Consider the following 14,603-nt stretch of genomic DNA (forward strand, 5'->3'; position numbering starts at 1 on the left):
CATTTGTGTGATTCTTCCCTTCTCCCCTAAGGCTCCCATCAATTTGGTAGCAAAGCCGAAGATCACCAATCTCCTTCTTCCTTCCCTTCCCCATTCTCTGTTTAGTCTCGGTAGAACAGACCTAATCCCTCCTTTTTCCCTCCCTTCGATTCACAAAAAAAAAAAAAAAAACCACCGCCTCCTCTTTCCTGTTTCCGACAACCAAAAAAAAAAAGTTCCTTCGACACCTTTCCCTATTTTAGGGTTCTATCAAGTGGAAAAAAAAAAAAGAGAGATAGAAGTCGACGAAGAGAAGAAGCAGCAAGAAACAAAGACAACAGAAGAATGAAAAGAGAAGAGAAAGCGAGAGACAGAGAATAGAAGTAGAAGACGAGGCAAGAGGGTGGAAAAATAGAACCAGAGAAGGAAAAAAAAATAAAGAAGACGCAGCAGAAGGAGAGAAGAAAGAGCAAGAAGAAGAAAAGAAGAGGGTGAAGAGATAGAAACGGAGAGAATCAAACTTGGTTGCCGACTCCCCGGAATTCCTCCCCCTTCCTCTCGTTAGTTTCCCTCTGTTGCAGCGGTGCAAGCCAGCCCGTTGTTTGCTTTGCCAGAGAAGAAATTTATTGGGTTTCTTCACTCTTTTTTGTCGGTACATGAAAATCCTCCACCCCTCTAATCTCTCTTTTCTTCCTTTAATTACTTTTGCTTATTACCCGTACTGCCCTTGCCCATTTCTTTTGATCCCCTATATCCTAATTTTCCTTTTTTTCCAAGAATACCCTTTCCCCATCATACGAGTTGCTCTTACTTGTTAATCCTATTGTTGGTGCGTCACTTAATTACTGTTTTGCCATCCCTAAAAAAAAAAAGGAGTTATTTATTATTCTGCCATTATTCTTTGAGTGCTATTTTGTTAATCATCATCATGGTAACCAATAGTGAAGTTGTTCAACAGCTGAACCCTTATGAAGGAGAAACTGATACAAAATTTGATGTTCTCACTACCTTTGTCACGTCCCTTAAGACAATGGTGGAATCTATGCAAGTTTCTATTGATCGTTTGGTGGCAGCAGATAAAGGAAAGAGTCCCATTCAGTTTGGGGATTCTTCCAACACTCCACAGGATCCATTACTACCACTACCACCACTGCCACCGCCACCTCCACCACATCATACACCACCACCACCACCACCACCTCCTCCACCACCATATGGTACTGGTAGATATGATGATGGAGAAGAACGGGCAGCAAGATTGGATGTCCTTGATTTTTATGGAGACAACAATCCAGAATTGTACCTTGTCTGGATTCATAACTTAGAAACATTCTTCAAATGGTATGGGTTGACTGAGGCCCGAAAGATCCTATTTGCAGAGGCCAAACTGAAAGGCACGGCCTGAGTCTGGTGGATCAAGCAACACAACTGAACTGAACCCAAGGCATTGGTTTAGTCACTACTTGGGCTGAAATACATGAAGTCATGAACTGGAGATTCTTGCCTTCTGATTACTAGCAACGCATGCATCTCAGGTTTGCACGGTTGAAACAGGAGAATTTGACCGTTGAAGAATATGTTGCGAGATTTTATTATTTGGCCACTCATTCTAATTTTGAGTGTGATGAAGAAGTATTAGTGGCACAATTTCGCAATGGTTTGCACCCTCAACTTAGTGCTGCCCTTGCATCTAGTCGATTGCCTACCATGAAAGACGCCGTGCAAATAGTTCGATGCTGCAACAACCTCTTACCTAAGAATGGTCATCTAGCAAACCATAGGCTAGTGCTACATCTATGGCATCTTCACAACCTAGTCGGCCGTATTCTCCACCTCGACATGTTTCTGAAATGTCATCTTCACGGTCTACTCGTCCATACTCACCCCCTCGGCGTGGTTCAGATAAACCTTCTAATGCAACAAAATTTCAGTTCGGTACTACTCATGCCATGGATTTGGACATATCAGTGTTCTATGTCCCAGCCGTTTGGTTGCTTTTATTGATAAAGATTCTCCTATACCATATATTCCTGAAGAGCAACTTGATTCTGACACAGTTGATTTAAGAGAAGAGCGTGCGCTAGGTGAAGTCAATGACACTCTCAGTGATAAAGACCAACATACTTTTTATGTTATTCGTCATGTGTTGACCACTCAGAAAGCCACTGATAATGAAGATTGGTGCCGCAGTAGTATTTTCCAGACTCGTGTGAAGTGCAATGGCTAGTTGTTAACCTTGGTCATTGATGGAGGTAGTTGTACTAATGTTTTCTCTGAAGACGTTGTTCGTAAGCTGGGATTGAAGATAGAGCCACATCCAAATCCCTACAAGGTTGCTTGAATGAATAACACTAATATCAAAATCACAGATAAGTGTTTGGTCACATATTCTATTGGTGGATTTAAGGATACAGTCCAATGTGACATCCTCCCTCTGAAGGTGTGTCATATCCTTCTTGGTCGACCTTGGTTGTTTGACAAGAAAGTACAGCATTGTGGCTATGCCAATACCTATGCTTTCAAGCATGCCAACAAGACTCTGAAGTTTCATCCTGCCAAAGATCTCCCTGAAATTAAGCTCAGGAAGATGGTGGGATTGTTCCTCATTTAGCGTGTTCCTTCAGACGGTCTCCTCAGTCCTTTTCCTACTTTTCAGAAGAGAGTTGATGCAGATACGGCTGTCCTTACATGGTTGGACCAGCATGACCGGCTTTGGAAGCCAAGAAGAACCGGTCCAACCCAGGGTTTTGGTCCAACAAGGGTTGGAAATAAAATTAGTAGTTACTTATTATTTTATTTCATGCTTTTTATTTTCCAATTTTGAATGTAAGAGTTAGGATTTATTTCTTTTGCATTAATTTCCTTTTACGGTTATTTCCTAGTTTGGGCTAGATACTATGTTAGTAGAGTTTCTAATTTCATGTCTTTATTTTCTATAGAGAAAATTGCATTGCCACCCCTTGAACTTTGGTCCTTATTCAATGCCACCCCCTGGACTTTTCAAAACGTCAAAACCACCTCCTAAAAATTCAAACAATTCCAAATCGGTCCCTGCTGTTAGCCGACTGTGTTAAGTGAATGAAAATCTGTTAGTTTTTTTTACAATATGCCCAAAACACCCCCCCACCTATTGTGAGAGGACAATATTGCCCTCCGTTTCCTTTCTTCTTCTAAACCCACTCTCCCTCTCACTCCTCACTCACTCATACTCATCCGAACAACAAGAAGGAAGAAGACGGAAAAAATCAAGTACTATCGTTGAGACAAAGCCGAGGAGATTAAGCACATTCTCCACAACCCAGCAAGCACGGCTGAATTAACAGCAAATCATATATTTCTTCAACACAAACTCAAAGAAGCTCGGAAAGAGGAAAACCCTTTTTGACCCAGAATTTGCAGTCTTCTACCTCGGATTTCTTCAATAATAATAACAACTTGGTTTTCCAAAATGCAACCCTAAACACTTTTTGGATTACAGAAAAAGATTTCCAAAGAGCCCAGATCCTGATCTTGTGTTCTGAAGCTTGACGAGAGAGACCCAGAAAGATAAAACCATTCAATGTTGGTTTAATTGTGCAGATAGGTAGAGTGCGTTGGCGCAATGAAGCCCTTAATTAATGGGAAATTGAAAGAACCCTCTAAAAACCTTTTTCCAAAAACTTATAACCAACCCTTTTAAGCCATAACACTATAACAGTATTACAGTAGAGACTAGAGAGAGAGTAGAGTTCCTTCAAAAGTTAATGCGTTGAGTGCGGAGATGGGAAGGCCACAAGACCCATGCCACAGACCAATGTGTAGTGAAAAAAAAAAAGGAAGTGCAGAAGTCGAAAGATCTTACAATCAGAGGATATCTAGAAATTTTACTAAGTTGGGTATGTTGATGTTGACTGTTGAGGAAGATCTTGCCTTCCCAGTTCCTAGTTCCCACTTCCAACTTCCAAGTTCCAATGGATATGTTGCTTCTTCAGCTGTAACTGTAATGGCTGCCAGAATTACGACAATCTAGTGGGCTCCAATTCGAATTGATTCCGCGGTTTTAGATGCTTGTAGATAAGAAAGATTCAATGGGAGTATAGTATTGAAGGGAACAAAGTTCCCGGTTTGCACACCGGAGGGGAATCGCACGCCAGTCAGCTTTCTATCTGAGAATCGCACACCGGAGGGGAATCGCATGATCGAGTTGCAGGTTTTTTTCCATCTTCTTCCTTCTGGTTCGAATGAGTATGAGTGAGTGAGGAGTGAGTGCGTTTAGAAGAAGAAAGGAAAGGGAGGGCAATATTGTCCTCTCACAATAGGTGGTGGTGTTTTGGGTATATTGTAAAAAACTAGTAGATTTTCATTCACTTAACACGGTCGGCTAACGGCAAGGACCGATTTGGAATTGTTTGAATTTTTAGGGGGTGGCTTTGACATTTCGAAAAGTCCAAGGGGTGGCATTGAATGAGGACCAAAGTTCAGGGGGTGGCAATGCAATTTTCTTTTTTCTATATATTGGGTGTAGTCGATGGACATGGGGAGAATGAATTGAGTGATGAATTAATTATTTGGGTGAACTTTGTGGTTATGCTTGGTCGTGTGAATCTCGTCCCCTCCCCCTTTGTGTGATTTTTCCCTTCTCCCCTAAGGCCCCCATCATGGAAGCTCATCTGTTCTTCAGATCTTCAAATCTCTGCTTGTCTTTTGTTATTCTTTTCTCTGTTGCAATTTTCTATTTTTTCTTTAAAAACAAACCCAAAAACACCCAAAAAAAAAAAAAAAAAAAAAACGAACCAAACTAAAGGAAACAATAGAGGAACTCAGAAACACCACCAAAACTGTGGAAAAAAAAAAAATGAGAAGCTCTGAAACTTCTCAGGTCTCTCTGAATATGCTTCAAAGAAAACCTGGAAAGCAACCAGGCTACCTTGGAATTGCCCAAATGCAAAACCCAAAATCTCCCTGAGATATTCTAGAAAGGCTTGAAATTGCAGCCAATACTCCTATCCATACTGTGGCTTTGAGGTTTTTGCAAAGTCAACATTGAAAAAGAGAGAGAACTAAAAATACAAGAGGGGAAGTCCAACTAGTTTCTGTATCTTCTTCCTTCTCTGCATATTTGTGGCGTGATCTCTGATCTTCTCAAGCTCTCTCTCTCCTGGCATTTTTGCCAATGTAGCTTCACTGGTGTACTATATCCCCTTTTTACTTGCCCATGGATTCTTGGACAACCTTTCGGACTCCTATGACAATAATGGCAGCAGCATCGGCTTCATCTGCCAAACCAAGACATCCCCAAGTTGCAGCCCTGAGATGGCTCTTTGACAACCTAGAACCCATATTTGAATCTCCGGACTTCACTCAAGCTCTCGAATCTAAATGTGAGCTCTGGCTGAGTCATGATTCTCTGAACTCTGGTGGTTGGCATGGCTGGGAGCTTCATTCTCTCCCTTTCACTGAAAAGATGAACGTACGCAACCTTGGAAATTTGAGTGTGAGCACAAGCTCTTGGTCACTCTTTTCCTTTCTTTTTTTATTTTATACAATGCAAATATAGAATCAACTGGCCTTATGAGACGTTTCCCTTATATTACAAGCACCTTTCGTCATTTTAACTTCCCATGCTAGTTGCCAACAGCATATCTAGTCTTCAGCGATACCCAAAACGGGGTGTTTATAACATGGCAGACCCAGTTTGGAGATACCCTGCACATTTGTTTTATTTATTTATTTCTTTTTATGTATGTTCTTGCAGGGAAGCCGAGATGAGGTCAGTGAGTGAAATAACCAACTCCAGGGTGGCATGGTACAGTATCTTATCCCTGGGTATCTGCATCTGCGTTTCAGCTTTGCAGTTGTGGCACTTGAAGCACTTCTTCCAAAAGAAGAAGCTTATTTAACTTCCCCAACTATTTATTTTTCCTGATGCAGTACTACAACAATGAAAGAAGATTGAAATATTATTTATCTTTATACCTTAATTTTGCAATGTTAGGAGGAAATAGGTAGAAAATCCGGCCTCGTTCGAGATTTGGTTGAATTTAGCATATGCACTAGGTACAGCAAATGCATCAAGGGTATGAAACTCAGCTGCAGTTGAGCTTGTTGAGACTAGTGTTTCTCTCACTTTCTTATACACATGATGTGATAGGTAACTTCTCTTTGGATATAGGTCGGGTATGTAATGAAATTTCTTTGTTCTAAACTATAATACAATCATGGGGGAGAGAATACTACCTGGTTGCGTGGCCCTTGTGCCAGCATGGGGGCCAATGGGAGCACACACGCATCCAGTGTGGAGGGGCAGGGTTGTCATTTTCCCCTATTGTGTCTGGGAAACACTAGGTAGCTTTCTTTCCTCCCACAATCATAAATTTATCATGAATGAAATTTATGGCCCCATTGATTCCATTGTAGAGGCTTATTTGGCCATTTTGATGAGTGAGTGGCAGTGAGAATCCAATGGCAGGAGGGCTCTGGCATACACCTCAGCCATTGGAGTCTCACTGCTGCCTCATCGGAGAGGATTTTTATGCTCTTTTAACCCATGATTGGCGGTTTTTTTTTTAGCCCATACTTTTCAATAGCAAGTCAGATTTCTCAAGAGATTTCTTTTATTGGAACTTTGAATTCAAAGGAAATTAAATTATTTGAATTCAATAGCAACAATTCAGCTTTCTTTGAAATTCTTTGATTTTTCAGAGATTTCTTTTCTAAGGCAATTCAGCTTTTTGCTTCTACGTCTCCTCTAGTGCAGAATCAATCTCCATGCCTTGTTGCTTTTTCCGGTCAAGAACGGCTAGCATTTCAATCAATCTCTTATAAAGGCCTTAATAAAGAGTATATAGCGCTGAATTGACAATAGAGCAACAGCCGTAGTATGTTCATGTCATCCACTAGGGTTAAAAAGGCTGACTAACAATTAAATCTAAGGTTTATAGTTTGCCAAAAATCACGGCCAGATACTCTACCCTCTTCAAGTTGTGAGAACTAGAGTTTCTAAAATCCTAATGTGGGAAGAACTGTTTCATTGCATTGATCTCTATTGTCCATGACGAATAGCCAGATCAAGTGCTGAAATCTTTCAGAGAACCGACCCTTCCCCATAATGACCAGCTCGTATTCTATGATCTTTCTGATGGCCACCACGGCACCACCACTTCCACATTGTTACCCTAGCCACCTTCTCTGTGTGCTCTGTCGGGAGTCTCGGGACCACCTTTGAAGCAGGAAATCGACAATATCAAATTTATTGAGGGAGAGGGCAAAGATTAATTGTTTTCTCAACAATGAGACCAGTGGAGCTTATTAGAAGCTTAAGGAGAGATGCCAAGAGGGCAATGGTTAAGAGTGCAACAGCAGTGTTGAACATAGGAAATGCCACAGCAATGGTGAGAGACTCCATTGCCCACCAGTGTATCATTTTCCCCAAAAACAAATATAGAAAAAGAATGCTATCCATCTCAGGCAGGTACAAAAAGACTGTCGAAACGCCTCCATGGGGCACCTAGTCTTGCCCAAACAAATAATACTTTCATTAAGGTCCCTGCCAACAACCACGAGGGATCTTGTGCACTATCAGCCAAAACAACAGACTTCATAGAGTGCAGACACTACATCTCCAAACACGAGGTGCACCAGTGCACCCAGAGCACATTCGAAGGCCATAGGTGCATGCCTGTATGCTGCCAACCATCTGATGTGCACGGAGGGCACTGAGGCACTGGAGAGGACCAGGGTAATTAGTATGGGTGACTTTCCTCCAATTGGAAAGACAAAACAAAATTAAAGGATTAGAATAAATTATTCAGGTGAAAAATAATCAGATTCCTCAATTAAATCAAAGAGATCAGCATATCACAGTTTCAATTAGTAGCAACAAGAATAATTTGACGTGTCAAGGATTGAGGAGTTTGTTGCAGCAGCTTCATTCAATCCTAACTATCTTGTGGTTCAAGTATCTGAACCGACAAATCTCCTCAAAAAAATCATCTGCACTACTATGGCAATTCTTCATCTGGAGAATCTTTATAACCATCCTCTTCAGATTATTTCCATGTTTCACCAGTGACTCTAGAGTAGTTATTTTCTGTTCTGCATTCAGTGGTGACCTCACTGTGATTATCACATCTTCTAAGTATGGGATAGCAAATCTTGAATCCACCTATAAGGAAAAGAATTAAATGAACAATTAATTAGTCTCCAATAAAGGGTACAGAATTTTTGGTTCCTTTGTATAGAAAACAACTAATGTTTCAATTGAATGTGAGAACTTACACTCTTTAAACTGTTCTTCTGGCAAAAAGCAGCAAACATGGCACCATGCATTTCAAAGGTTTGCAGTTTAGGATGACTGTTAAAGAATTCAACCAAATCAACCTCAGGAAAGGGTTGCAGAGTGTCAAAATCTCCTGTGAATTCGACCTTCATAAATAGGTGTTTCACTTCGCTCGCACATTGTAGTATCGTAGTGATTGCATCCCAACACCACTGAACCCCTTTGATGGACAAGGATTCTAGAACCCCAAGCTTTCCAAAATCCACCTTATACACTCTACCTGAATACATTCAACCATGTAGATCTTCAAGTTCCAATTGACTATAACAAGGAAATAGCAAGTTCTCTAATTCAATTAAATTGAAGATTACCTGCACTATTGGATATTGAAAGATTAGTCAAGCAATTTGTCTGGGTAGCTCGAATCCAACTACAACCTTGGACATCAAGCATTTGAAGGTTTGGGCAGCTGAGAGTGAGGAAGCAATTCCCCATTCCATAAAAATCCAACCTGCATTCCCTCAAATGCTGCAACTCAATTGTAACCGACCTCAGCCCATCACACCCAAGTAGTGAAAGATGGATCAGATTTGGGCAAGCTTTAATTGCACCAGAGAGAGCATTGTCCTTCAATCTTGCTCCACATATTGCAAGTGTGTGAAGGTTTTTGAATCCCCTCCATTTGGGAGGTTGAGTCATGAGGACACCCCAGAGCCTGAGTGACTCCAGATTCCTTGCAGAATCAATGCAATCCATCTTGGAGGGGCCCTCTAATCTAGCCTGCTTCTCAGTAAGATTGTCCATTCGGAGCTCGAGTTGCCGAAGAGAATGGCTTGTCCTCGATAACCATGCGGCAAGGCCAGCACTGGAGAAAGGGCAGTAAACAACAAGCTCTTCTAATCGTACAATGGAAGAGATCATCCGGCCCACAATAATATCTGAGTCTTCTCCATTGTTGTTGTCCAAGGAATTGCGAGGGAAGTAAAGGCTTCGAATATAGGGCATTGACTCCTTCCAGCGCTTAGAGACACAAGAAGAGATGGCCACATCCCTTGCATTATTCATGTGAGACAGAATGTAATGGACAATAGCATCTGGAAGAGAGTCCATTCTTTGAGGACACAATCAAACTGGAAATCTACAAAGGAGTGAGAATTTCAATTAGGAGCTCGGGATATCACAAGTTCCTTCTATTGTCTAAAGAAATTTGAATCTGAAGAACTGCAAAATCAATGAACACAAGCTGAAGAAACTGAACCAAATATAATCAATCTACACCTCTACCAATCAAGATCTAGTTCAAACTAACACGGGAAGATGAATCAAATGATTAAATACTAGAAAAGACCCAAAGAAGTTAACTTGAAAAATGTTGACCTGAGATTATAATCCTCAGCAAACCATGTGAAGAGTAAAATTTCAGTACCAACCCAGATGAGACTAAACCCGAATCAAATGGGAAATCTACTTCTACAAAAGCTTTAAAATTTCGTTCGGTCTGAGCTATAAAACTAAGAAAACAGAATCAACTGGAAGTAAATGAAGAATGAACTTCAAGCAAAATGTTTCAGAGAAGAGAGAACACGACTAACAGAGGAAGTAAAGAAAGACTTACAAGAAGCCTAAGCTTTCTGAGTGATGTGGGTCTTGAAGAAGTTAGCATAGAGAGATCTAAGCTCGGAGCTTTGATGGGTTTTGTGGAGAGAGAAAAAGAGAGAGATGGTTTAATTTAAGCTTTGAAATTCGAAAGAGGTGAGAAGATTTTGGGTATCAGGACTCGAGAAGGTAAGACTTGAGAAGCGCGCGCAGCCTCGCGTTTTTTAAAATTCAAAAAAGTGAGGGTTTTTTCTTCTTTTTCTTCAAAGGGTTAACGGGCGTGAGCGGTGAACCTTCCCTGGCCCGTTTTCTTTCGAACTTTTGAATTTTCGACCGTTTACCGCGTAGCATCACAACGTACCGGGTTAAAGGAAAGTTGATCAACCGTCCAACTAGACCATTCTCTCAAACGGTACTAGATCCAATGGTGAAATGCCTGGGGTTATTCATGGTCCGTGGTCCTCACACCACCTTAGTGTTACCTTACTTTATAATTGCTCTGAATTACGTTATTCTTTATTGGAAGCGCTTTGGGTGAATTGGCAATCTAAGGCCCAAAACAATTGGTGGTTGCATTGATGTACCATGTGATAAATCTTGTCGGCTGAAATTTTATGGGCAAATCCCAATGTCTTCTATCTTACCTTTTTTGGGAAAAGATTCTCTAAGCTGCCAAGGTGGAATAGAATCTCCCACATTTTCTTATGTTGGCATCTTCTTAATCATTGGATGAGAGGGGAAAAGATCTGAACCTTTCAACACATTGCATAGGCCCCATTTGTGTCACCCATCAACCCGTAGCCCACTAAACACTCCCACCACTCGCCCCCTTCCTATTGTTAGAACCTCTCTTTCTATCGGAGTTCCTCCTAAAACTTGTCCGTCTTTGAACTCTTCAACTATCCTACTCTGCAACCCTTTCAACAACCCCATCCTAAAAGCCCTCATAGTCTCACTTACCCCACCCCCACTCCCGCATCTAGCCTACCACCCGCCACCCCTCTGCCCCTTTTGCCCTCTTGCACTCTTGCCCTCTTGCAACCATTGCATGCACCCTTGCGACTCACCACCTTGTCCTTTTCATCCTAGTCGCATCTAGGATCCTTGTGAATAATGTGCTTAACTACCCTCCGTCTTGACCTTTAGATCGATCTCCTTATCGATCCACTTACATGCGTCACCAAAAGGAGGAAAAGCCTGCAAAATATGAAATGAGTAACTTGGCAGGATTTTCCTCCTTTCAGTGGTGGAAGAAGTGGCCTTGTCCACTTCCAAAACCAAAAGTGGTTTGAAATAGTAGCAAGTGAGGGTGGTGTTGGAGGGGTGGGGTGGGTCAAGGAACGAGGAGTGTAGACACCTCATTTTGTCACCCCCTAAGGTTGATCAGAAGTTGATGTGAGTCCCTCGAGGCATGGAGACTTAGTATTTATAGATTTAGGAAATTTTGTATACTCCTAACATGTTTAAAAATTGCTCATGTAAAATTACCAAAATACCTCCCCTAAAAAAAAATTGATTAAAGTGGTTATTTATCCCATAAATTTGTTTGTAAAACCAAATGACGGATTATTTTATTACAGCCAATTTGTTATGGAAATGAACTCATTTTGTTCTTTCATTGGAAGAACATATTCCATTTTCGTTTGAGTGGAACTTACACTAGAGGTAGTCTTTTGTCATCCAATATTGTACATGATTTTCATATCAAGTCAAAATATGCAAAATATACAGAAAAATTGTTATTGAATCATCTAATTCGGACATATGGAGGCTGATATATATAAATTTGAATGTTCCAAGACCTAACCTTCTTTTCTATTTATTGGATGGCAAGTGTTTTGGTTAGGATTGCAATTACAAAACTATTTACACACACACACTAGAAAAATTCTTCATATTCCATATAGATTTTCTTTAATTTTTTTTTACTAGACACGCTTTGGGCCACTCACACGGGAGTGTTTTGTGCTCTTCACTACTTTTAGTGAAAGTTGAATGGTTTTCATTCAACCCCAGTATGATATGGTCTATGCGGTTGTGGAGTCAATATGGGCCCACGGGATTAATCAGACCGAAGGCCTAGATAGCCGTCATTAGCAAAAAAAAAAAGGGGGGGGGAATGGGGGGCAAGAGAACACTACTCGCAAATGCAAGTATAGGCTAACAGACTTGTGTGAGCATCTTTAACGTAGGGTATTGTGGCATTTTCACACCCATTGTGTATCTACACACTAGTTAGTGGGTAGTTTTTTTTTTTTTCTCCTTCTTTTTGTTGAGTATACCAAATCGATGCTATAGAACAACCCAATCATGTACATCTCGGTAGGCCAAAATAAGTTTTTCCCCTCCCTAAATATTCCATATGCAAGGTTGAGCCAATTTTATTAATTCATAACAAGTTTGTATTAATAGAGATGAACCCCATTTACATTTTAGAGTTTTGTGGCTAATGCCTAGTATATGTACTTTATCACCTAAGCGATTTTCTTAGTTCGCAAGGATGAAGGTTGTGAGTTCAACTCTCTTTCGGGTTTTCCTATGACAAAAAATGGTGAGTTCTTTGTCTAAAAGAGTTCAGCTAAGAACCTTCCACACAAATCGAGTCTCAACCTTGACTCTAGGGAGATTCTTGATAGGTTTGGATTCAAATACAATAATATACGATTCAAAGAACAATGTAAAAACCGGTTCCTCCCTTTACCCTTCATATTCCCTAACATACATTTTCCCAACCAATTTGATTTGCTTTTTTATCACTTTATGCCATCTATGCTCATTCAATTATTCTATGCTCTCCTATAAATTCTTCTTGTCTCAATATCACTTTCCAAAGATGAGGAGAAGATGTATACAAGATGTGAGAGGGAGATTCAGGTTCACGGGTTGTGGGAAGTGCAACAGCTTGCAGGGGGGCTGTGGGAGGGTTTTACCTTGGATTACGAGTTTCAGCACTCTTAGCCCTTAGCCCTTGAATGAGTCATTAAAAAATTCTTAATGTTGGAAAATATCTTTTTCCCAGAGTGGGTGCTTAGGACACCAGATGAAAGGAGGTGGGTTGCGAGGATGAAAAGAAACGGGTCTCCCATTCTTAGGGCCCATTTGTGTTGAAAATCTTAGGGGGTGTTTGATTTGGTAAATCTTTGGGATGACATTCTTTAGAATGATAATTCTTAATTTTTGGAGTTGTTTGGTTCCATTAAGATGACCCTCATAAGTGAACACCCTACTTCCCATGAACGACCATATTACAAAGGATGTGTTCCAAATCTGAGTTTACCTCAACACTTAAACTCAATTTGAGCAACCTTTTTACCACCTAGTATAAAAGAAGAAAGCGAAAATAAGTTTTCTACGAAAACCAATATCTCAACCCGCGAGAAACATGTACTAGCCTCAAGGCAACCAAATAATTTTTCAAAAAGAAACATAATTCATAAGAATATCTATCAAAAGATTGACATTCATATCTGATACATACACCATTTGTTTTACCGGACCAAACACTCCCTTAGGCTTTTGCACTACCATCCTTTGGTTTGTCGGTACAATTGAAAAATAATTTTAATGGGAGGGGACACCAAATCCCAAGGCCACTTTCAAAGAAATATAATATTCAATCAATTTATGATATTTGCATATAAGTACAAGTTGAATCCAACAATTATTAAGAATTTCCCATGATCCGACCAATGGCTGATACCCTGCTTGCATGAGAGATTTTTAACCTAGTTTCTAGCCACAAAAATGTTTTCCCCACCGAATCGGATATGGCTTCTCTCCCTAGTGTTGACTGCTTAGATTTATTCATAGTTATTTAGATGATTGACACATGTCTAAGTGGTGATCTAATGGTTCTTGGTGAGGTATCTTTGTTCTAATCGATGAAAGCATAATCGTCAGATCACCATTAGAACATGTGTCAATCACCCAGATTAGTTGTGTAACACCTAAAAGATTAACGCTTCAAAGAAAATTCCGATCTCATGCAAACAGAGTAGGTAAACACTAATTAGAGTAAATACGGGAGTAATAAGCTTTTGAGAAAATAGCAACTACCTTCCCTGGCGTTTGCTCTAATTATAACTATCTTTTAATATTTCAAAAATTACAAATTTTCTCCTTGAAATATAAAAACATTGAGAGTTAAGGATTGAATAGTTAAGTTAAACTTGAGAGATCAAATCTCAAATCTCAAACCTCAAACCTCATTAACGGTGTTATGTTTAAGGAAAAAAAATATATGTTTTTTGAAATGTCAGAGTACGTATGTGTAATTAGAGTGAACGTCAAGGGAGGTAGTTGTTAATTTTCCAAAAATTCATTCCTCCAGTGCTTACCTAAACCCTCATCACGTGCTGAACTGTTGATCTATCGTAATTCCAAATGTGTCACAAGGACACTGGATCAGAAACTCCACGTGCCATGTTGGGTTACTATTGGGGTGTAGGACCCACAAAAGCCAGCCACCAATATTGTAGTTCCAACCTCACGTTGTTTTATTGGGAATCAGTGAATGAATGACGCCAGAAGATACTTACCTATCCGGACAAAGACACTAGTACATGTTGTCCAACACACAATTCCACCTTTTAAAATGGTTTAAATTGGTTTAATTTTTATCAATTTTTTTTCCCGACTTGATTAGTCCTGTGGGTTCATATTGATCCCACAACTGAATGAATATGATTAATCAAAATCATTCAATTTTTAATAAAAACAATGAAAATCACTAAACACCGCCGTGTGAGTGACCCCAAGGAGATAAGAGGAG

The 14,603-nt window shown here is 40.2% G+C and overlaps 2 protein-coding genes across 2 annotated transcripts in view; one reads left to right on the top strand and one right to left on the bottom strand.

Moving 5' to 3' along the window:
• LOC122075282 (transmembrane emp24 domain-containing protein p24delta3-like) overlaps nt 1-6,127 on the top strand; it is an 83,314-nt gene extending 77,187 nt beyond the window's left edge. The window contains exon 4 of the mRNA XM_042640255.1: nt 5,714-6,127. Coding sequence (XP_042496189.1) covers nt 5,714-5,858 — 145 coding nt within the window. The 3' untranslated portion in view covers nt 5,859-6,127. The remainder of the gene's footprint in view (nt 1-5,713) is intronic.
• A 1,637-nt stretch (nt 6,128-7,764) lies between these two features.
• Nucleotides 7,765-10,022, bottom strand: LOC122075834 (F-box protein At1g10780). Its single transcript, XM_042641003.1, has 4 exons — nt 9,852-10,022; nt 8,608-9,374; nt 8,236-8,516; nt 7,765-8,122 (listed from the first exon to the last, which is right to left on the bottom strand). Exons 2-4 carry the CDS (start codon nt 9,344-9,346, stop codon nt 7,886-7,888), a joined length of 1,257 nt encoding a protein of 418 aa, XP_042496937.1. The 5' UTR covers nt 9,347-9,374; nt 9,852-10,022; the 3' UTR covers nt 7,765-7,885.
• Nucleotides 10,023-14,603: the final 4,581 nt, after the last annotated feature.

Source organism: Macadamia integrifolia, chromosome 4 (genome assembly GCF_013358625.1).
Source record: "Macadamia integrifolia cultivar HAES 741 chromosome 4, SCU_Mint_v3, whole genome shotgun sequence".
Taxonomy (NCBI): domain Eukaryota; kingdom Viridiplantae; phylum Streptophyta; class Magnoliopsida; order Proteales; family Proteaceae; genus Macadamia; species Macadamia integrifolia.

What these genes read in the sequence shown, in the direction of transcription:
- LOC122075834 (XM_042641003.1), bottom strand. Translation starts at nt 9,346, where the DNA reads ATGGACTCTCTTCCAGATGCTATTGTCCATTACATTCTGTCTCACATG. An exon ending in TTCAATATCCAATAGTGCAG is followed by an intron (nt 8,517 to 8,607) that starts GTAATCTTCAAT and finishes GAATGTATTCAG; the next exon opens with GTAGAGTGTATAAGGTGGAT. An exon ending in AGAAGAACAGTTTAAAGAGT is followed by an intron (nt 8,123 to 8,235) that starts GTAAGTTCTCAC and finishes TTTTCCTTATAG; the next exon opens with GTGGATTCAAGATTTGCTAT.